This window comes from Nomascus leucogenys, chromosome 2, assembly GCF_006542625.1.
Source record: "Nomascus leucogenys isolate Asia chromosome 2, Asia_NLE_v1, whole genome shotgun sequence".
In the NCBI taxonomy this organism is placed as follows: Eukaryota; Metazoa; Chordata; class Mammalia; order Primates; family Hylobatidae; genus Nomascus; species Nomascus leucogenys.
Window position 1 is genome coordinate 87,592,611 of NC_044382.1, and position 23,657 is coordinate 87,616,267.

At 41.7% G+C, this 23,657-nt stretch overlaps 1 protein-coding gene across 2 annotated transcripts in view; it reads right to left on the reverse strand.

Moving 5' to 3' along the window:
• Nucleotides 1-905: 905 nt before the first annotated feature.
• The window catches only part of ARSB (arylsulfatase B), a 197,809-nt gene continuing 175,057 nt past the window's right edge, over nucleotides 906-23,657 (reverse strand). For both annotated transcript variants that reach the window (XM_030800486.1, XM_030800480.1), the window contains 2 exons: nucleotides 5,492-5,614; nucleotides 906-4,326 (listed from right to left, as the gene is read on the reverse strand). In XM_030800486.1, the coding sequence (XP_030656346.1) occupies nucleotides 4,000-4,326; nucleotides 5,492-5,614 (450 nt within the window). In that variant the 3' untranslated portion in view covers nucleotides 906-3,999. The remainder of the gene's footprint in view (nucleotides 4,327-5,491; nucleotides 5,615-23,657) is intronic.

The window sequence follows — 23,657 nt, forward strand, 5'->3', positions numbered from 1 at the left end:
CACATCCTCCCACTGGATTTCAGTCATTCGAGAGCCAATCAACCAACATTTATAGAGTATCTACGTGCCAGGCATTGTTCTGGACACTAGGGATATGAGACTTTAGCAATTATCTAATTCAACCCATCACTTTACCAGGAAAAAAACCGAGGCACAGAGAGGATGAAGTGATTTGTTCATGGTTAGTCTACTGCTAAATAGCAAAGTTGAACGCTTTTTCTACCATCTCTTTTCAAACAGCAGCATTTGATAAATGCATGTGGACTTGACAATCTATTCCCCGGGAGGCTAAACGAGGCCATTTTCCTCTGATGTGGTGTGAAATAAGTCCACAAATCTGACACACCCTTTGAAAAGTAAGATTTTCCTCCCCTAGAATATGGGCTGGCCCTTAGTGACTCATTTCTAACAAATAGAAAAATGGTAGAAGTGGCAGTGTACACCTCCAGAGACTAGGTCATGAAAGGCCCTGTGGCTCCTGCTTACTTGCTCTGGAGGAAGTTAACTGCCATGTGTGAGGACATCCAAGCAGCCTGTGGAGATGCCCACACGGCAAGGAGCTGAGGCCTCCAGCCAAGAGCCTTGTGAGTGAGTCAGCTTAAAAGTGGAGCCTGCGGCCCCACTCAAGTCTTCGGATGACCACAGGCCTGCTTGACTACAATCTCGTGAAAGACCATGAGCCAGAACCACTGGGCTAAACCACTCCCAGTGTCCTTACCCTCATAGAATGTGTGAAGTAATGAATGTTTATTGTTTTAAGCTGCTCAGTTTTGGGGTAGTTTGTTAGGCAGTAATAGAGAGCTAATACTCTCTTTTATTGTCACTTTGTTTTCACTCCTACCCTTCCTTGACCTCCCTCTAATACCTTATTTTATAGTTTATATTCTTAGGGCAATGACTGACACTTTTTTTAGTTCTAAAATTTTTACTATATTTATTTATTTAACAGCTTTACTGAGATATAATTTATGTACCATAAAGTTGGTTGACACATTTAAAAAATTGTAATAAAACATAAAACTTAACATTTTAACCACTTTAAAATATACAATTCAGTGGCAATAATTGCATTTATGATGTTGTATAACCATGACCACTATCTAGTTCCAGAACTTTCTCATCACCCATACACATGGCTGACACATTTTAAAAGATTAATTTTATTTTGTCCCCCAAATCTGGAATAATCATGTAGTAACAAAGAAAAATGAGCTCATAATTAAATAAGCAAAACCTTCTATAGAGGTAAAAAAAATTTGCCCGGCACAGTGGCTTACACCTGTAATCCCAGTGCTTTGGGAAGCCGAAGTGGGTGGATCACTTGAGGTCAGGAGTTTGAGACCAGCCTGGCCAACATGGTGAAACCCTATCTCTACGAAAAATACAAAACATAGCTAGGCGTGGTGGTGTATGCCTGTAATCCAGCTACTTGGGAGGCTGAGGCAGGAGAATAGCTTGAACCTGGGAGTTAGAGGCTGCAGTGAGCCGAGATCACACCACTGCACTCCAGCCTGGGTGACAGAGCGAGACCCCATCTCAAAAAAAAAAAAATTGGAAAGAAATAACATTATTTCTAACAACAATATATCAATCTTCTCACATTCTTATATAGAATCAGAGAATCTAATGAGATACATTCTATTATGGATAAACCAAAATCTCAAGTACTTGTTTTACAAAAAATTAAATCTTCAAAACTCTTTTGAAGTCCACTGGGTGCAGAACATCCCCCACTGTGCCTGAAAACCAAGGAACTAGAACTGGAGACAGCTGTTGGGAGGACAGCAGCGATAACAAATAGGCGCCCTGCAGCGATGGCCGCCAACGGCTACCTACACCCAGCCCTGGGATTCGGAGGATGCAGAAGGAACATCTGGGCTCAGCTATTCCATGCTATTGGCCATACACTTCCAAGTGGGAGGTGATGGCAGTTTGGTCAGCTGTTTGCCAACCCAGGAGTTGGGTAAAGGTTGGTAAGAGATGTTATTAATTTTAGCACCATTTCCTTCCAATAGTCTCATTTTAATACAATACAGGTTAGTAGTGACCAGAAAATACTGCTACTGAATTGAAGGATGACTATACAAGGACTTATATCAGATTATTTGTTGCTTTTAGTTTCTAGTGTCCCATAAAGAATAGAAATGGAAATTGCTGACAAGAGAGTACCTTTGCTAGGCACAGTTCCTTTTCTCCCCACACTGGAGAGGACGCTACGACCTTGCTACAGAGTGTCCTGTGACTGCCCAGTGATGTAGATTACGCTCCTACCCCAGGAGGGGCAGCTTGAGAACAGAAAAGCAACAGTTGGAAGACATTTATATTACCTCTGTATTCAGCTCATTGGACTAGCATCTTTCTCATTTACTCATTTGTCCATTTAGTCATTTGTTTTAAAAAATGAGGCCAGGCATGGTGACTCATGCCTGTAATCCCAGCACTTTCGGAGGCCAAGCTGGGAGAATTGCTGGAGCCCAGGAGTTTAAGACCAGCTGGGAAACATAGGGAACCTTGTCTTTTCAAAAAATAAAATTAGCTGGGTGTGGTGGTATATGACTATAGTTCCAGCTATTTGGGTGCCTGAGGTGGAAGAATCACTTGAACCCAGCAGTTTGAGGCTACAGTGAGTTGTGATTGTACCACTGTACTCCAGTCTGGTGACAGAGTGAGATCCTGTTTCAAAAAGATATAAAAAATTAAAAATAAAATAAAAATTAAAAAATGTATTGAGTGCCTTCAGGCAGTGTTCCAAGCATTGGTGAACAAAATGGTGGGGCTAATGCAGAAAAGAGTATCATTTTTGCACATATTTCTCTGGGTTTGACACTCTCTGGAGCTAATATGGACTGTTCCACATTAGTTAGACATTAGTGGGATTGAGAAAGGGCTGCAGGTCAAACTGCATCCTCTTCCCAGACCCCAGAACCTCAAAACAAGCAGTAAAACAGAGAATAAGAGGACTGTGGGTGTGCCCTCCTCTGCTTTACCAAGGCCCAGTATCCCAGACACTGGCCACTTGCTTTTTCATATCTTTTCCTGAGGTTTCTTCTCACTGCTAGTAAATAGCAGTGCAAGTCTTAATATATTATGAGATAAAGCCACAATCACGATGACTAACTCCATGCAACATAGGAAAAACCTCGCTGAACAGATGCCAGGCCAAGCATCTCCCACCCAGCCCTCTTAGTGTCTAACATGAACATCCTCACAGAGCAACTCCACTGCCTATTACGGGGAGGCCTCTAGCTTCAGCCCTAGGGGCAAAAGTAAGGCAGGGCTCAGCAGTGTTCCAGAAATCAGGGGTGCTCAGGTAGAGAAGCAAAGTGGCCTTCCCAGGGATAGGACACTGAGGTCAAAAGGAAAGGCAGGAAAAGCCACAGAAGAATTGGAAGTGGCAGGAAGTCTAGACAGAGTGAGCAATGGTTGGGGGAAAATAAATTAGGATAAAAACACATTTCTTTATTGTAAAAGCCACAATCAAGGTGCAGGCATTTTGCTGTTGACCTGAACAACAAAATGGGCCTTATGCTCTGTGATGAGATAAGTGAGTAAGGGGTGAACCAAAAGGGGTGGTTCACATGGAGTGCCTGAACATGATCCTTCACCGACAGGGAGAAGCCTTGGCCAACAGAACCATTAATAACTGTCTGCTCCCTTCATTTGTGTAAGAAATGTGATTCACTCCAATAAAACTGGCTACTGGCAGAGGGGAATCGAACGTCTGACTTGTGAGTCTAAAAGAGCCAGCTGTTCCAGCCTCCAGGACTCAGTGAGAACTTCTTATTTCAAGTTAAGTTCCCAGCTGTCCCACAGCTTAGGAAAGGGGGATAAACCCAGTCACCCCCACCTCTAGACACATGCTCCAGCCAGCAGCAGGAGTGTTGCAGATTTCATCAGCTTCTTAAATGCATTAGGGGTTGAAATTAGACACCTCGGTGTGGTTTAAGAGCAAGACAATGGCCAAGTGAACCCAGGTTGGGATAACAAATGAGACAAGAGTCATGAGAAAAGGCCTGAGGTCCAACTTCCAATTGAAAGGTTTTCTAGCCTCCCTGAAATACTACATCCACGGGCCCCACACCCCAGTGGCCTTGGGATCACAGCGGGGGTCCTGCGCAGGGAAGTACACAGGCACTGAGTGTTTATGGTAGAACTGTAGGCGGGACAGGAGCTTTGTGACGATGTGAGGATATTCTCTGGACAGGTCATGTCTTTCTTCAGGGTCCCGATCAATATCAAAGAGCCAGAGGGTCTTGGTTGGTGGGTCTGATGAGGGTATCTCAGAAACATTGTATTGAGACGGTGGAGGGAACCAGTAACCACAGCCTAGCAAAGAAAACAAAACAGTTTACTGAGGGAGAAGCACAGAGGCAGGTTCTAATTTCATGGAAGGAGTCTGAGGCCAAGGCTGCACTGGGTTGTGGGTGTGGACACATAAAAAGAGGCGGCCCTAGATGCTGTCTCTAGATGTTTCTCAGACTCGACTTCTGGTGCTTTAACTAGACATGTCTCACTGCTTCACAAGCAAGGACACCAGAAATGTGTGTGCATGTGTGTTTGTCCTTGTCACAAGGACTGGGGCATAGGGGTGCTCCTGGCATTTAGTGGGCATGAGCTAGTGATGCTAACGTCTTGCAATACATGGGATAATCCCAGTCAAAAAAGACTTGTCATATTGCAAACGCCAAGAATGTTCTCATTGTAAACATTGATTAATTACATCACAGCCTTAACCATCATCCCACATATTTTAAAAGTATTGAAAAGACATTACTCTTAGAGAATATAATCAGAGGAGCAACCTCCTTCCCCAGCTATACCACTGGTTGAGGGTGTAGCTCTCAGAGACTCTCTTTGTTGGCTAAATGTGCTGTGCTTGATAGCCACACATATTTAAAATCTGTATTTTCCATGAAGCATAAGAGTGACATTTCTTCCTTTCACCCAGCTACAGTTAATTCCTCTTTCTCTCTCTTTTTTTTTTTTTTGGTTAGGACGAGTAGGTTAAACCATTCCTTCTTATCTCCTCATTCAGCAGCCCCAGAGATATGTTTTGCAAAAGGCATTTGTTACTTCGGTAAGCTTCTCCTTGATGATCCATTGGGAAAGCTTACTTGCACCATGACAACGATGGAAGCTGTGTCATTGGGAACAGGCGGAGTCTTAGAAGTGGGAAAAGAAAACCCTGAATAAATAGTTGTCTTTCTAGGACATATATCAGGAGGGATCATGAAAGATTAGAAAGACAAATTAAGATTTCAGGTATCTGAGCAAAGTGAGGTGAGTGGTAGGGCTTAGGGGCCTTGAGGAGGAGCCGCAGAGGAAGAGGTGGGAAATGGTTAGAACAAGAGTGATAATGTCCTCTCTTTCCAGAGAAATGGCCGTGGGAATCAAATCCCAGGAGTGCAGATAGACTGGAGATACTGCCCTGAGGACACAGCCCTGCTTTGTCTACCGCAGGAAGGGAAGTTTGCTAAGCTAAGCACTCTACCTGGGTAGCCCGTGAGAAGTTTCCAATTTCCATGTCTAATGGCAGCATGGACAGATGTGTTAAAGGCTGAATATTCGGGAAGAGAAGAGTCATCCTTTGCTGGAGCCGTGCTGTTCCTGGGACCTGGGAAGAAATAGTTTGAAAGAATTAGATCGCTGTTATTGGAACGTGTTGTTATAAGTCAGCATTTTATACTCTTGCAGAACAGTAGCTTTTATTCAACACTGGAGTGCAAATGTGTATCTTGCCACAGAAATGAATCTTTTATTAAATCCAAACAGAAAGCTATAGTTACATGAAATGTCAGTCATAAACCACTGCAAATATAAAGGAAATCCCAAAGAGATTACAAGACTAACTCATCCTTAAAATCGCTATGTTCTGCCAATGTACAGCTAGCCATATGCAGAACAGTGTTCCGTTACAGCAGGGTGACTTTTTTTTTTGGTTTTTGTTTTTGGCTGTTAAACATTTAAATACATTTTCTGTGTATACTTATACCTATGTAAATAGTAGAAGAAATTATAAAATTATAAAAGTACATTTTAATGCAGTCATTTCAAGCTATGAGAGTTCATGCATGCCGTGATAGAGTACAAAGATTTATTTTTTAACGACTCTTACGGAATCTAAAAGTGAGCAGTGCTCAGTTAACTATTCAGACAGGATAACTATGGGAGTAAGAATAAATTTGGTATACAAATTTTTGACTGGTATCATGGATTATATTAATTTATCATTTTTGAGATCTTATATTAATTGATCATCAGGTTGGTTTTTTGCTTTTATGGGGAGCAATTACTAACCTCTACCACCTCTTAAGTTTGAAACCAATTAAGAGGTAGAGGATACACAGATGGAACAAAAAATACTGCTTTTGTTACTGACAAAATCGACTGGAGAGAATATGGCTTCAGATCTGTGGCAGAGAGATCTTGTTTGTAATTGACCCTCGACTTAGAAAGATTTAACCCTCATCGTTGATCTTGCTGAACACCCAATGGGCTCCCTTAGAGCACACAGCCGAGAGCAGACCAGAGTGCTTACATATATCCAGGTGACAGGCTGGCTGGAAATTGGACAGCAAAAAGGGTCTGGGTTGAACGTGCTCAGTTCCTCCTTTTGAATAACTCCTTCCTTTGCCTGATTATGAAAGGAGTGAACAAGGCAAGAGTTCTACTCTTGTGGAAGACCCTGGTGGGTCCACGAGGGCCCTCACCTCACTCCTACCTATGCATATGGTTGAGGCCTAGCTGAATAACATATAGTCTATTTTAAGCCCACATTTATCTGTTAGCTTTTCAGATATGGTCATGGTAATCATCTTGGGATCACTTTGAAAGGTTGCTGAACCAACAGCCTAATAATTAATTGTCATAATATGTGATATGTCTGTAAAAGTATAGACTCCATTGGAGTGGTTAACCCATCCGTCTGCCTTCCTTTGATAACAGACTTTGAGAGAGCCCTTATCCTCACCCAAGCAGGACTTCTGTGCTCCTGGGGTTTTCACGCAGGGTGTGTCGGTGGTGGAAAAGGCGGGACATGCCATTCTTTTGACAGTCTTTTGGAAATGACCTTGTAGAGACAAGCTGGAGACAGATCTAGCAAACACTGGTGTTTTCAGAGCTTCAGTCTCAACAATCACACAGCAGCAAATCTTTAGCACCAAAGAGGAAAATATTTTTGACTTCTTGTTTCTCTGCTTGTGGATATTTTGGCTCCAATACAAACGGATGCTTCTAGTACTTGAGGTGCATGAGCATGTCTATCACAGGAAGTGGTTGCTAACACACAGACTGCGGTAAAAATGTGAACCCTCATGGTTTACTCCTCTCAAGTTTGTATGAAGGCTACATTTTGATACCAAAGAATGTTAAATAAAACAAGCATGTTTTGTGAACATAAACAAAAAAAGGAAATTTAACTATCTCATCTATACTTATATTTATACACATTTTTTTCTTAAAACAAACAGGAACATAAAATACCTAAACAATAAATAAGCCTAAGACTAAACTATGAAAGATACTATTATCTCAACTTTATTGTTTTCATTTTGAGAAACTAAACAAAGGGAAAATTACAAAGAATAATATGACTAACACCCTATGAACCATCACCCAAAATGAACAGATGTTAACATTTTGCCATGTTTACTTTAAAAAAAAAATAAAAGAAACTGGACAATAAATACGAAGTTGAAGTCTCCTTTGTCCCTATCCTCAAACCCTGTCCTTTCATTTACTCCTCCAGAGGCTGCTGCTATTGTGACTTCAGTGCATCCTTCAGCCATTTTAAAATGCAGAATACATATGTGCCAAGGGATAATATATAGTACTGTTTTATGCTTTACAAATGTATGTGTGTACTGTTGGTGGGAGTGTAAATTAGTAAAGGTATTAAGGAAGACAGTATGGAGGTTCCTCAAAAAATTAAAAATAGAACTACTATACAGTGCAGTAATCCCACCACTAGGTATTTATCCAAAGGAAAGGAAATCAATCTACCAAAGGGATACCTGCGCCCCCATGTTTATTGCAACACTATTTATAATAGTCAAGATATGGAATCAACCTAAGTGTCCATCAATAGATGAATGGATAAAGAAAATGTGCTATATAGACACAACGGAATACTATTCATCCATAAAAAAGAGTTTGTTGGTGAAGCCATCTAGGCCTAGAGTTTTCATTGTGGGAAGGTTTGAAATTATTGATTTAATTTCCTGAGCAGGTATAGGACCATTTAGATCTTCTATTTCTCCCTTTGTCAGTTTTGATAAATTGTATTTTATTAGGAATTTGTGTAGTACGTGTGAACTTTTGTTTTGTATTATCTTTTAAATGTTTGTAGTATCTGTAGTAATATTGCCTGTTTATTCCTGATATTGGCAATTCATGCTTCTCATTTTTTTCCAAGATACATTTTGCTAGTGTTTAATTGATTTTATTAGTCTTTGTTTTGTTTTTTTTGTTTTTTTTTTTTTAGATGGAGTCTTGCTCTGTCACCCAGGCTGGAGTGCAGTGGCGCAATCTCAGCTCACTGCAACCTCTGCCTCCCTAGTTCAAGAAATTCTCCTGCCTTAGCCTCCCGAGTAGCTGGGATTACAGGCATGCACCACCATGCCCAGCTAATTTTTTGTGTTTTTAGTAGAGACCGGGTTTCACCATGTTGGCCAGGCTGGTCTGGAACTCCTGACCTCATAATCCGCCCACCTTGGCCTCCCAAAGTGCTGGGATTACAGGCGTGAGTCACCACACCTGGCCTGATTTTATTAGTCTTTTCAAACAACAAACTTTTGGCCTTGTAGATCCTATCTGTAATATGTTTGCTTTCTATTTCATTAACTTCTTTTATCTTTATTATTTCCCTCCCTTTATTTTCTTTGGGCTTAATTTGTTATTCTTTTCATAACCTTTTGAATAACAGATATTCAATATTTTCATTTCCAATACGTACATTTAATACTACGAATTATCCAAGCACCAATGTAAAAAATATGTAGTCTGAAGTTGTTGGGCTCAATGCTCTGTATATCATTTAGGTCAAGTTTGTTAACTATGGTGTTCAAATCTTTTATATCTTTATGGTCATTTTTGTTTGCTTGTTCTATCAGTTACTGAGAGAGCTATGTTAAAAATCTCTCCTATGACTGGATAATTATTTTGAAAACTCTCTATTTAATTCTAATAATGCTTTCCTCCTTTAAATCTACTTTGTCTGATGTATAGATAGCCCAGTTTTAGCTGTCATTGTTGCTGCTGTTAGTACTTGCATAATATATTTTTTCCATCCATCTGTCAACCTGTGTGAGACTCTTATGCAATAGAAAGAAGTATAAAACAGGGTGTGATAGGCAGGATAATGGTTCCCCAAAATGTTGACATCCTAATCTCCCAGAACCTATGAATACATTACCTTCCATGCCAAAAGGGACTCTGCAGATATGATTATAGGTAAGACTTGTATGATGTGAGGATTATCTCAGATTTATCTGGGTGGGCCTGATCTAATGACATGAGTTCATAAATGCAGGGAGTACTTCTTGATTATGGTCAGAAGGAGATGTGGCTGCAGAATAAGGGTCAGAGAGGTGGCAACTTTTCCTTCTAATCAATAGGGAGACATAAGAGGAATTTAAATATATTTTTTAAAGAGTGTATCATAGAGTTCACATATGATCAAATTCACCCATTTTTAGTGTAAAATTCCATGGTTTTTAGTATGATATATTCACAAAGTTGTATAACCATCACGGTAACATATTTTAGAACATTTTTATCACCCCAGAAAGAAACCCTGCACCATTAACAGTTAATCCCCATTTACTCCCATGCCCTCCAGCCCTAGGCAACCCTTAACCCACTTTGTGCTTTGGATTTACTTATTCTGGACATTTTATATAAATAGGATCAGACAATATGTGGCCTTTCGTGTCTGGCTTCTTTCACTTGGCATGTTCTCAAGGTTCATTCATTTTGTAGCATGTATCAGTACTTCTATCTTTTTAAATAATGAATAATATTCCTTTCATTCCTGTATATTGCCAAAAATACACCACATTTTCTTTATCCATCAATTAATGGACACTTCTTTCTTTATACTTTTTGGCTACTAGGAGTAATGCTGCCATGAACATTCATGTACAATTTCAGTGTGGATGTATGTCTTCACTTCTCTTGCATATATATCTAGAAGCAGAATTGCTGAGTTATATGGTAAGTCTATGTTTAACGTTTTGAGTAACTGTAGAGCATCAAAAAATGGCTGAAATGTGTTCTGTATTACATTCTCAATTTTATTCTTTTTAGAGACAGGATCTCACTCTGTCACCCAGGCTGGAGTGCGATCTTAGCTTTAGCTCACTGCAGCCTTAAACTCCTAGGCTCAAGTGATCCTCTCACCTCAGCCTCCAGAATAGCTGGGACTACAGGCACATGCCATCATGCCCAGCTAATTTTTTATAGAGATGGAGGTCTTGCAATGTTCCCCAGGCTTGTCTTCTGGCCTCAAGCAATCCTCTCATTCCAGCCTTCCAAAGTGCTGGGATGACAGGCATGAGCCACCACACCCACCCAATTTCATCCTTTTGTATATAGATATCTCAGTTGTCTCAGAACCATTTGTTTGAGAGAGTATTCTTTTCCTCTTTAATTGTATTGGTAACCTTGTCAAAACCCAACTGACCATAAGTATGAGGGTTTATTTCTGGACTCTCAATTCCATTCCATTGACCTATAGTTTTTAAAAAATTGGTATCTATCTATCTATCTATCTATCTATCTATCATCTATCTATCTACAGGGTCTCACTGTGTTGGCCAGGCTGGTCTCAAACTCCTGGCCTCAAGCGATCCAGCCTCCCAAAGTGCTGGGATTACAGGTGTGAGCCACACACCTAGCTGATCTATGTCTATTCTTATGCCAGTACCACATTACCAGGACTTGTCAAGCTTAGTAGTAACCTTAGAAATCAGCAAGCCTGAGTCCTCCCATTTTTATTTTTTCCCAAGATTGCTTCGGCTGCACTGGGTGTTTTCATTATTAATTTGACAGTGTATTGGATAAACTGTCAGGAACAGAGACAGGAGGCAGAGGTTTCTTAGAATGTTAACAAACTTTTAAAATTTCTTTGACAGAGTTGGAGTAGATTCCGATTTAAGAAATATTTGTTGATTAACAACTGTATGTGGTAATATAGCACTGTGTTCTGGAATTCTATGACATGAAGTGACGAGCAAAGAGACATCTAAGAGAAGTTCCCAAGGTGAAATTCAAGATATTTGGTGACAAAATAATATAAAAGATAAATAAAATCCAAGGTTTTGAGTTTGGTGATTGAGAGAATAGTGTTGATATTGGCAGAATAGAGATGTTGAGACAGGAAATAGTGGGGAGTATAGGATTCTGGAATGAGACATACTGACTTTAAGAATTAACTTGAGCTCAAGGTAGACGTCTCCACGACATATTGGAGCTATAGGACTGGCCTCTGTTTGACAGACTGAGGCACACACTAAGCACCACCCGCAATGCAGTGATCGCTTAACCCTGGAAGTGGATTTGCTGCCTAGGGAGGGAAGCAAGAAAGCAGATGCCCAGAAACAGAGCACTGAGGGCCAAAGGAAAACAGCAAATGGAGTAGAGAAGAAAATAATATGAGGAAGTGAACCAGTTAAACAGGACATCGCAGAAGCCAAGAGAGCAGAAGGTTTCAGATGGCAAATCAGAAGAGCCAAATATTCCATCTATTAGGTTGATGAATGGGCAGAAACTAGGGAGTTAAGAGAGAAGTATAAACAAACAAATTTTTCTCGTTTCCTTCTGAGCTGAAAGCCACCTCTGAGATAATAAAGCTTTCTGGCCAGACAGAAATATTCAGCTATAAGATGGATTAGCCGTGTGTATTGATTTTGGATGGGAAAAAGGAGATCAGCAGAAAATTTTAGGACAGATGAAATATGTTACATAATATGTAGTAAACTTACAGGACTCCTTATCCGAGCAACCCCTGGAAATTGGGAGTTGTTTGTTACCAGAATGAGGTGGCCTGGTGGTGATTTCAGCAGAGAACTGTGTTCTCCAGACCCAAAGTAGGTTCTGGAAGTAACTCGGAAGTTGTCTTGAAATAGGATGGTGAGTTAGTGGGTAGGGGTCCAGGTTCACCATCTCCATTTCAATAAAGTTCAACTCCTTAAGGAAGAATCTATAATATCTGCTAAATATGTTGTACTTCTCTACATTTTTTAAAATTTATTTATTTATTTTTTGAGATAAGGTCTTACTCTGTTGCCCAGGCTAAAATACAGTGGTGAGATCACAGCTTACCGCAGCCTTGAACTTCTTGGCTCAAATGACCCTCCTACCTCAGCCTCCTGAGTGGTTAGGACCACAGACATGTGCTACCATGCCTAGCTAATTTTAAAAAAATTAGAAAAAAAAATTTTTAAAGAGGCCACTATGATTTTTGTAATTGTCTCCCTACATTACCAGGCTGAAACTCCTGGCCTCAAGCCATTCTCCCACCTTGGCTTTCCAAAGTGCTGAGATATTACAAGTGTGAGCCATCACACCTGGCCTACATTTTTGTTTGAAGAAAGGGTCCATGGCTAATATATATAGTTTGAAATACACTAATTAGTGATTGGCAATGGGTTCACCAAACAGGGAAGGGACTGAGGGAGGCCTGGAGATACTTCTGATCTCTTGAAAGGCAATCCTACTCTCTTGACTGCACAGGGCATCCTCTTGACCTTGGAAAGTATTGTATAATACAGTCTATGATTGTACTTTTAGGAAACAGTATTTTTCATAACAACGCAATTTATGTTTGTTGTATATACGTTGGAAAATACAGAAAAACATGAAAAGTAAAATAAAAATGACCTGTTAATTTATCAGTTGCTGTTAACATTTTGGTATATAGCCTTTGAGACTTTTAACTACATAACGCTTAAACAAAATAAATATGTGAGCTGACCTGCAAATAAGAAGAGGAAAATCCATGGAAGACAGGAAGTTTTCATGCCCAGAGGGAAGAGCATGGTAGAGATCAGCAAGAAATTAGCAGAGAACCTATAATCCAACCAAAGTATGAAAGCAACCAAGAACCAGTTTGGCTTCTGAAGAGGGAAATGATGTACAAAAGCAATATCCCAGAAAGGCAGTGCTTAACGATGCATGTACAGCAGACTGGAGTGATATGGTATGGAGTCTACAAAGTCATCACAAAGGCCACCGTCGTATCCTGGAGGGCAGGCTGCAGCTGACAAAATGGTGAAAAAGAGTGAATTCAAGAAGGACTGAATTTGTACTATAAAGCATTTGGGGTGGAAACCACAGAGAGAAATAATAATAATAAAATAGTAATAGCAGCTAATATTTAGTAAACATAATACAGATGAGGCATTGTTTTAAGCACTTTGTATCTAATTTAATCCTCGTGAAAGCCCCATGGATGAAGAAACTGAGGCACAGAGAGGTTAAAGGCACATAGCACCATTTGGGTCAATATGAGGAATATGTTTCCACCAGACAGAGCTTCCCCAAGACAGAAAGAATGAGTTTCCTTGGGGAGGGTGATTTTCTGGCATTAGAGGTGTGCAAGCAAGGGCTTGGCAGGGTGGTGAGGGAAGGGTGGCACAAACAGCGCTGGAGGGTGAACGGCAGGGTCCAGAGGCACTTCCTCTCGGAAATGCTGCTCAAGTACAATGAACTGGGCATGATTGGAGAATGGGGCTTAGGAAGACCTATTGTTGTGACCCTGAAGGAAAGCAGTGCTAGGGATGGTAATAAGGATGGAGGAAAGGGCTGTATCATTGAAGTGGCATCCTACCAGCCCTTCTCCAGGAGGCCATAGTACACAGTAGTATAGAACATGCACTTTTGGAGCCAGACTGCTTGGGTGTGAATCTCAGCTCCATCACTCACTGGCTGTGTGATTTTAGTGTTAGCTGGCCTCCCTTAGCCTCAGTTTCAGTATTGTTGTGAGGTCTAAATGCAACGATACACTGAAAATGTCTAGTACTAAGTACAGCATATAGAAAGTGCGCAGTAAATGTTATTACCACCTGTGCAATCTTGGGCAACTTTCTAAACTTCCCATGCCTCAGCTTACTATCTATAAAATTAATATAACAGTAGCAAGTGAGATAAGACATATATAGTGCTTAGTAGAATATCTGGTATATTGTTAAGACTATTGTCAACGTTAAAGATAATAATATCTAATACTTAAATACTACATGCTTATAAACATAAAACACTGCTTTAAGTGTTCTATGTATAACTCATTTAATCCTTGCTATATGAAACAGATAATAAAATCTGTCAATAACTGTCACTGAGTGGTAGCTATTATCATCGGTATAATATAGTTTCATCTTCTTTTACAACCTCTTCTACCCAAGACCTTACAAAGAGGAGGAAAGGAGGCAAAAATCACTCATATCAGAAAAACAAAATAAAACCAAATAAAAAAACAACCAAAGTCACTTCTCTGGTGTGGATTTAGAGAGGGTCTATATTTGCTCCCCCGTTTATGTTCCAGAATTTGAAGAGGGTTGGGGTAAAAAGGATTTATGTGTGGAAGCTATAATTTACCACTTTTAGTCTGTAGCCCCTTTTCTGTCCGGTTTGTTTGGCCTGCCATTCATTTCTACTGAGTTCTATTTGTTTCTGATCATTTTACAATTTACGAAGATCAGCAAAACTTCATTCTCTGCTAATAACCCATCTGACTTTCCCTGCCAGTGTGATGCCACCTTCACACTTAATGATGTATGCATATTTACTTACAGTAAAACTTACTCACTTGGGCTAAGTGAGAAAAACACCCCAGATGTCCCAGAAATTTGGTTCTTGAAGAGTTTTCTAATCTGGAAATTCTGTCAAGTATGTTTTTAATGTACAGGCAAGATTTAGGTTTAATTAGCAACTATTCAACTTTTGTACTTAAAAGTTCCTAAAAGTAGCTTGTTTATTATGTAAATCACATGTGTCTCTTAAAGTTTATTTATGCTAAAGTTTAGTTTATACTAAACATCTGATTGGCTGATCACTTCTTTATGGCCCACTCTAACAAAACTTCAAAGGATCTCAAACTCAAAAGTGAGGTTCAAGTCATTAAGGTCCTTCATGTGCCAGCTAGTCACAGACCCAGAGCCTGTGAGTCCCCCTCCCAGATCAGCGCACCCAGGCTGCATCTGAGCGACTGCGCTAGTGCACATGTGGCTCAAATCTCCAGTCTGCTCATGGCTTTGAATGTCCCAACAACTGCAGGCTTTGGCCAAGGCCACCCTCTCATCTTGCTGTGTGGTAAGGGCTTACATATCCAGACGTGCATGTGTGCACTGTTGTCTAGGTTTTTGTTTTTAAAAATCATCGTGGACCTAAAACTAGTTTTCTCCTAAAATTAGTTCCCTAAAATACACTGACTAGAAGCCCCACACTCTGAACTGATGCTTTAGTGAACCTCTTTGCTTAATTTTTGAAGATGAAAAAAGCCCCTAACAGCTGGGAAGTGGGGCTATGCAGAGCTGTTTTGGATGGCACAGTGGCATGCCATATGCCAGGTATGTCCAATCTTCTGGCTTCCTTGAGCCACACTGGAAGAAGAAGAATTGTCTTGGGCCACACATAAAATACACTAACACTAATGATAGCTGATGAGCTAAAAAAAAAAAAAAAAGAAATTGCAAAAAAACTCATAATGTTTGAAGAAAGTTCATGAATTTTAAGAAAGTTTACATGCACAGTGGCTCACACCTGTAATCCCAGCACTTTGGGAGTTCGAGACCAGCCTGGCCACCATGGTAAAACCCCGTCTCTACTAAAAATACAAAAATTAGCCAAGTGTGATGGTGCATGTCTGTAATCCCAGCTATTCAGGAGGCTGAGGCATGAGAAGCACTTGAACCCAGAAGGTGGAGGTTGCAGTGAGCCGAGATCGCACCACCGCACTCCAGCCTGGGCGACAGAGTGAGAATCTGTCGCCAAAAAAAAAAAAAAAAGAAAAAGAAAAAAGAAAAGTTACGCATTCAAAGCCATCCCAGGCCATGTGCAGCCCGTGGGCCATGGGTTTGAATAAGCTTGCCCTATGCCATCACTCTGGTTCTGAAAAGTAACTCAGAGAAATCAATCACTGGCATTTCAATAGCCTTTAGAACAAGCTCTTTTTCTTATCTTATAAAGTCATTTAACCACTCTGAGTTCCTGTTTCCTTGTATGCAAAAATGAGAACCAAAATACTGCCTAAATAGAATGAGTGTGAAGAGGAAATAAGATTCTACACGTAGTGAGCATTCTGTGCACCATAAGTGCACGGATTCTGGGTACAGGTCTCTTGAATTTCCACGGCGGTTGCCATAAGCCCAGGCAAACAGGTAAAACCGACTGACCAACTGCAAGAAGTCATTTCAATATATGTTGAACCTATGGCCTCTGACTGACAGCTGTCAAAGTCAAGGTGTGACCAACTGCTCAACCCTCTTATGACTGTGAGATCTGAACCAGCTGCTAAGGGAACAAGATATTGTTAGAAAATTATGTGGGGAAAATGTGGTAACACCACTTAAATTCTATATGCCACACTACAGGTCTGGCCAGAATTGTAAAAACAGAGTGAAATAAAACAGAGATTCCCAATTCTGGTTCTGCCTTGGAGTCACTGGAGCCTACAGTCCCTTTCATACCTATCTTTGGTTCCCTTAGTCTAGCCCAGCTGAGCCCTGGCCTCCTGTTTGGCCCAGCCTGGCACAACATAGGCTGCCTGAAATTACCATCTTCAGCAGCATCTGTTGCACTTATGATGGTCTTTGCACAGCTATTGCCCTAGGACAGTCCCACAGAGGACTTCCTGCCTCACCAGGTAGCCCATGTCACGGATGGTCAGCTGGAGCAATCTGAAAGATCTCAAACGTGCCTCCTATAGTATCCACCCTATTATTTTCATGCTGCCTGCAGTGGGCACCTAGGAGACATTCGACTCCCACTCCTTAGAAGACAACGCTCTTTTTCCCACCTCCACACTTATCTTACACATAGTGGGGACAGGGAGGAGCAGGAAGTTTCTACTCTAATTGGCATTTTTATTTAAAATAGATTTTATAGCTAAATCAAATGTTTATGAGCATGGATGTACTCAGTTGGTCAGTGAATTTCAGAATGGAAGAAACAAAAACATGTCCTCCCAACTGCTTGGGAATCAGAGTCTGGAAAGGAAGAGTAAGGAGACAGCAGAGAGCTGAGAAGTGTCTGGACCCTGTGGCCGTGGTCCCCCCAAAGTAGATTCATTTACTTCGTCAACAAACACTTCTTGAACTAGTCCTAGTTGCTGGGCACACAACCAGGTGGAGGAAGGCGGGGAGAAAAGCAGTGATGATCGATTATGATGGGTGTTGTGGCTAGGGATGGGGGCTCTAGGAACGCAAGGTGGGGACCTTGATTAGTCTAGGGAAAGGAGAAGATCTCCCTGAAGAAGTGATGTCTTAGATGAAACTGGAAGGCTGCATTGGCATTAGAAAGATTTCAATTTTTATTTTTATTTTTTGAGGAGATGAGGCAAGTATGCATGTGCTGGGGCAGCATGGGAGGAAAGTGGAAAAGGAGAAGAGTGATCTGGGCAGAGGCACAAAGCAACGTAGTACATTCTGTAGAGCCTGTATATTTAGGCCCCAGAAATTCTCAAGTTATATGGTTTCCGCTGCAACCTTAACTTGAGCATAAACATTTCTTTAGGCATTTCCAAAAATCTAACCACACTGCTGGAATCAATCTCATCCTGTAGGAGTCTGCTTCTCAGGCTTACTATAAGCTGGCTATAGGTGCTGTAGTGGATTCTAAATTTGTTTGCTATTAATTTTATGAACTGATTTCTCATTCCTGGGCTTGCGGCCCTGTTAAAAACAAAAACAAAACCCACCAGGGTTCTTGGCTTAAAAGGGCAATTCTAATTCATATATCATTTTGGAAAAAAAACAAAACACAGAATGAATTCAATAGTCTTCAATTGCACAAACATGAAATAAAATAAAAACATCCAGTGTTTATTGAGGCCAGTGAACTAACACTGAGTAGTAAGAGGGGAGGGGATGTCCTAGTGTAGAAGCAAGAGTAAATGTGACCTGTCCTGAAATAGGAGCCTAAAGAATCTAACACAAGGCAAAGAAGACAGGACCGATAAGGGAGGCAAAAAGAAAACAGAAAACAAAGAAGAGAGGTGTGTGGGGGAGAAAGGCAAAGGGAGAGGTGATAGGAAGGAGTAGGAGGGAGAGGAGGAAGAATGTTTTATCAGGCAGGATATTCGGGGAGTATTTACAAGCCAATTTTTTCTTTTTACCCTGTCTATCTCACTGCTTGTCAAACTTTTCCAAAACTAGGTGAGGCCAGTGGGGTGAGAGGGACAGAATGAAGCTCAGAGTAACTGGGGCTCAAGCATCATTTAACGCCTGACTGTCACAGGCACTTACTAAACATGTGCTGTTCTGTTTTCCAGTTGTCCAGGCTGCCTCTTCACTTTTACCAGAGCTAATTAATAGCAGTATTAGCAGCAAGATTGAGATCCCTGGCTTTGGAGCCAGACTACATGGGCCAGCTCTCCTAGTTCATAACTCTGTGACCGTGGGCATTTTACTTAGCCTCTGTTTTCTCACTGATAAAATCAGTAAGTGCCTCAGAGTTTTTTTTCTGGATAATTAAATGAGATAGTACATTGAAAGCCCATAGTAGGGTCCCTGGCAGATAGTAAGGTCTCAATAAATGTTAGCTATTATTATTATTATCATCATATAGTAGTTATTGAAATTACACAGTTAAGGCAGTGGTTTTCAAACTTTTAAGGACAAAATCTTCCTTCCAAACAAACTCTATGCAGCTGCCCAGCAGAGGTGGCCAATGTCCACCTTGGTTCACCTTTGGGAGTCTCCAGAGGTCCCTCCAGCTCCATGGACCCTAGGGGGACACTGGTGGCCCAGGGCACTCTGCTGGATGCCCCCATGTGGGTGTAGGTACATGTGGGGAGTGAGGGGACCTGGGAGCCACGCCAGCTTTGGGGAGGAAGGGGCTGGCTTGTGGGTCTAGATTATAGACCTTTCACAGGCAGTGTGCCTTTCACAGGCACTGCCACCCCTTGGGGCCTGTGCAGCTCTGCCAGCGTGTACCAAAGAAGAGTAAAATAGGGAGGCCTGACCACCATTAAATATTGCCCTCATTCCCTCATTTCTGAACTTGAACCTGATTGCCGCGTTTTTCTTTTACACCCTCACTACTTACTTAGAATCTTGTCTGTCCTTGGCGAAATTCTTACAACACGAAACAGGAGTGTTGGGAAAAATATGCCAGACATGAAGCTAATCAGAAAAAGGTGAGGAGGAATATTACAGATGTTATTTATTACCTACAGGGGACAAATCGAAATGCTCATAATTTTTATATATGCACTCCACATGACGTATTTCAAATGAATCTTAAGTTTATGATTTTCAGTTTACAAAGTCAATTTCTCTGACACCTACTCACTCAGTTCATATTTGATATTTTAAAAGTCCTAGTGAAAAAAGAGCTTTGATGTGGCTTACTCAGCCTAGACAGAGTTCAAATGTTAATCATTATTGCATTGTGCATAGTAAGTATTCAGAGAATGTGCTGGTGTTACAGGGAACTTCAACAATTGGTTAATGTCCGACATCAGCCAGGAGTGTTGATTGAGCAGTGTAAACCAGAAACAACAGAAAACAACCATTCAACGAATCCTCAACTCATGACCATTGGAGTAAATTAAGCCACCTATACCTGAAATAGGTTGACGAGAGCTCTTCTCATGCTTTGGTTTAAATCGAGTCTTGAAAAAATAACTTATTTCATATTATTCATTTACTTACTAAACAAATACCTATTTTGTTGATCACTATATGTGTTAGACACTAAATCTTTAGGATGAGTAAGCTGGAGTCCAGCAGGTAATAATAAAATAATTTTGTTTAACTACCATAAATTATAAAATAGTGGAATAAACACTTGTTGCCTGAATAAATAAAATGCACGAAGTGCTAGGAGATTCCAAAACACATACCAATTCCCCAGGAGGATGCAGGAAGAGCCCTATGGATGGGCCAATGCAATAGGTAAAGAAAGAGTGACAAATATGATCAAGGCACAAGGAGGGTCTCTCTTTTTGAAATTTTCTTCTTTCTAAGGTGTCCTTCCCCTTTTCAGTCTCTAAGTGAGACAATGCATGCAAAGCACTTGCTGTAGTGCTTGGCACAGAGAAAATGCTCCATCTGGGTTAGCTCTCATTTCTACCTGCCATTCTTTTTTTTTTTGACGGCGTCTCGCTCTGTCACCAGGCTGGAGTGCAGTAGCACAATCTCGGCTCACTGCAACCTCCTTCTCCCGGGTTCAAGTGATTCTCCTGCCTCAGCCTCCGGAGTAGCTGGGACTACAGGTGCACGCCACCACGCCCAGCTAATTTTTGTATTTTTTGTAGAGACGGGGTTTCACCATGTTGGCCAGGATGCTCTCGATCTCTTGACCTTGTGATCCGCCTGCCTTGGTCTCCCAAAGTGCCGGGATTACAGGCACGAGCCACTGCGCCCAGCCTCTACCTGCCATTCTTTCCAGCCTCATTTGCTTATTCTTTTTTCGCTGTTCATCTCTTCAATGTTTTCATTCCTCTAGTTTCCATGCCCAACATTTCGCTGGCTATTCTAGACTCCAGAATCTTATCTCTAACCCAGACTGTTCTTTTATGTATCCAACCATAGTTCCTCTAGCCCGGGCGAACCTGCACAGGAAACAAAGCCCAGCCTTCTCACTTCCTCCTCACATCACTCCTTCAATGGTGCTCCACTCCTGTATTTCACATAGGGATATTGACATCCATCTCCTGGCCTTGGCCATCAAAACAGGTTCAACCTCTTCAGCTTGCCTCTCCTTGTATCCACCATGGACAATAGCTTACCTACTCTCGCTGGCTCCATCACCTTTCTGCTGCCCCCATGAGCCATCCTGCTTTTTGGGGTAAGGGGAGGAATCACAGAGATCCTGTATATTCAGCTGCCCCTAAGATAGCTTTATGGGTAACCCCTCTCTAATGTCCGATGTGCACTGCCAAGTCCTGGGCTCCCAAACTGGGTGCCTTGTCTCCACTTCTTCTGGCTGTATTTAAGGTGGAAAAAACATACGGACTGAGAGGAGAACAGGGAGGAGGATGGAATTCTGGAAAGAAACACTATTTGAAAGGCAAAGCATAGGGGAAGAGGCCTCTAAAAGGCTGAGAAGGAGGAGTTAGACTAGAAGAAGGCCTCAGAAGCCAGGGAAAATACTCCATGGAGAAAATGGTTAATGTCAAAGAGAGGGAAAGTATGAGAAAGCAGGAAAGGAGATAACTGGATTTGGCAACGGGATGTTATAGATGATGTGGAGACAGAAAATGCACTGAGCTTTTAACATATAATGGCCATAATAAACATGAACTTGCGGATCTGATGAGCTGGTAACAACAAAGATAAGATTGGAAGAAAACCAAGTATTTTTTTTCTAATCATCCTCCAATTAAAGTGACAACAGACAGCCATCTCCAGTTCTGGCACCAGCAGATGCTAATCGAATACAGAACTAGGGCCACCACTGAATTCACATTTTTGGTCTGTCTCTCTCTAAATACACGTTTTTTTTTAAGTAATTGGTAGAGTCTGTCAACAAATGGTTATAAATAGGCATTGTGTGTAAGAAACAAAAAAAAAAGGGAAACTAAACCCAAAATATTCCTCTTCAGCCTGTGATTATGATGATGAGCATGGCCCAGACTGAGTCTCTGGCAAGGGATGAAAGGAGAAAGACCCCCCTGCCCCCAACATGGCATTTAGTGCAATCCCAACCACAAAGCCTCACCATCCAAAACGCCTTGCTGAAGGCTGGGCTCACCCTGTGTTGTACAGTTCATATTCCGGCGTGCAGGAAAGACGTGTCTAGGCTCTGAGCACATTTTTGGATAAGGATGAAATAATGTTCATTTAATACTTAATTTGGAAAAACGGCCCTGCCCACGGAATCAGCCTTTTAATGGCTGTCAGGTGGGCCTGCCCCCTCCGGGAAGCTTGGTGATGCCATCCCTCCTGACCCCGGGAGCCCATACTGGGATAGCAGTGGCAACAATTACAGTGCAGAAAACTGAAGCTGGCTGGCGTTCTTCCAAGGGCAGCCCTCCACAACATTGCTATCCATGGCCCAAACCCAGGCATGTTACACAAACCCTGTAATCACTGACATGAGGGCCACTAGGTGATGCTTGCCAAAGGTAAAAAAGCAAACATTTGAGACAACTCTTTCTAGCCTCCTCTAGTTCTTGGCAGCAGCCCCTGAAAGTAAGGATGTTTTATATTTTGAGAAGTTATCAGGGTCTCACATGAACTGGGATTCAGAACACAATTTCTCTTTCCAATGAAAACTGGAAACACATCTGAGACAGTAAGCAAAGATGGTTTCTTAGCTCTACAATTGACTTAGAATGAAATATGAAGGAGTTGCCACCCAACTCTTCAGAGCAGCTTTGAAAAGGTTCAGCTTCAGAGGGCACCCGCCTCAAGTGCTCAAGAATCTGTAGATGCAGATTTGAATTTGGCAGCTTGATTATGGAGCTCGACAGAGAGACATCCTGAGATTCCTGAAGCCTCAGTCCTCTCTCAAACAATCTGCGTTAACTTTCACATCCATAATCCCAGCGTGCTTCCTGAGAAATGCCAACCGTTAGACACTTCAGCCACATCCATGAAATGACTCACTTGAGGGGCAGAATCTGAATCTGTGCTGGCTAGCCGAGTCTGGAGAGAGACTCCCTCCCTAACAGTCAGTTTGTCTCTTTTCCTTCCCCTGATGCTGGTGCTCGCCTACTCACATGAAGGATGACGTGTACAGCAAAATCCTACTTCTGAACCTGCATACGGAAAACCAATTAAGATGGGGAGAAAAATGAAACAGAACTGAATTTCCCATCTGACTCAAACAAGAATGTTTAGAATCAGGCAGATTTAGAAATAGAATGGAGGGGCCTGCTATCATAGCAGAGGCTCATTTTACTAGAGGTTGGTACCCTACAAAGGTGTAGGTGAGCAGAACCCCACAGAGTCAAGGCAGATTTTGAAGCTTTGGCTGGTTGATCTGATGCCCTCTCCTGGCTCTCATATGGTTTGGCAGATGAAAAATCTGGATAGCAGGGAAAATTTGAAAGACGGATCCCCAGGGCAACACCCCTACACCTTGTGACCAACCTCTTTCTTGGGGAAAGAAGGAGTATGAATGAAAAAGTGGGAGTATTTGTAAGCAAACACTCTGTGACAAACCCGGAGTTGGCTTCCTGAATGAGCAAAAGAAGCAAAGTAGGGGCCAGGCATGGTGACTCACGTCTGTAATCCCAGCAGTTTGGGAGGCCGAGGCAGGCAAATCACTTGAGGTCAGGAGTTCAAGACTAGCCTGGTCAACATGGTAAAACCCCATTTCTACTAAAAATACAAAAATTAGCCAGGCGTGGTGGTGTGCACCTGTAGTCCCAGCTACTCAGGAGGCTGAGGCGAGAGGATTGCTTGAACCCTGGAGGCAGAGGTTGCAGTAAACCACGATCACGCCACTGCACTCCAGCCCGGGTGACAGAGCAAGACTCAATTTCAATT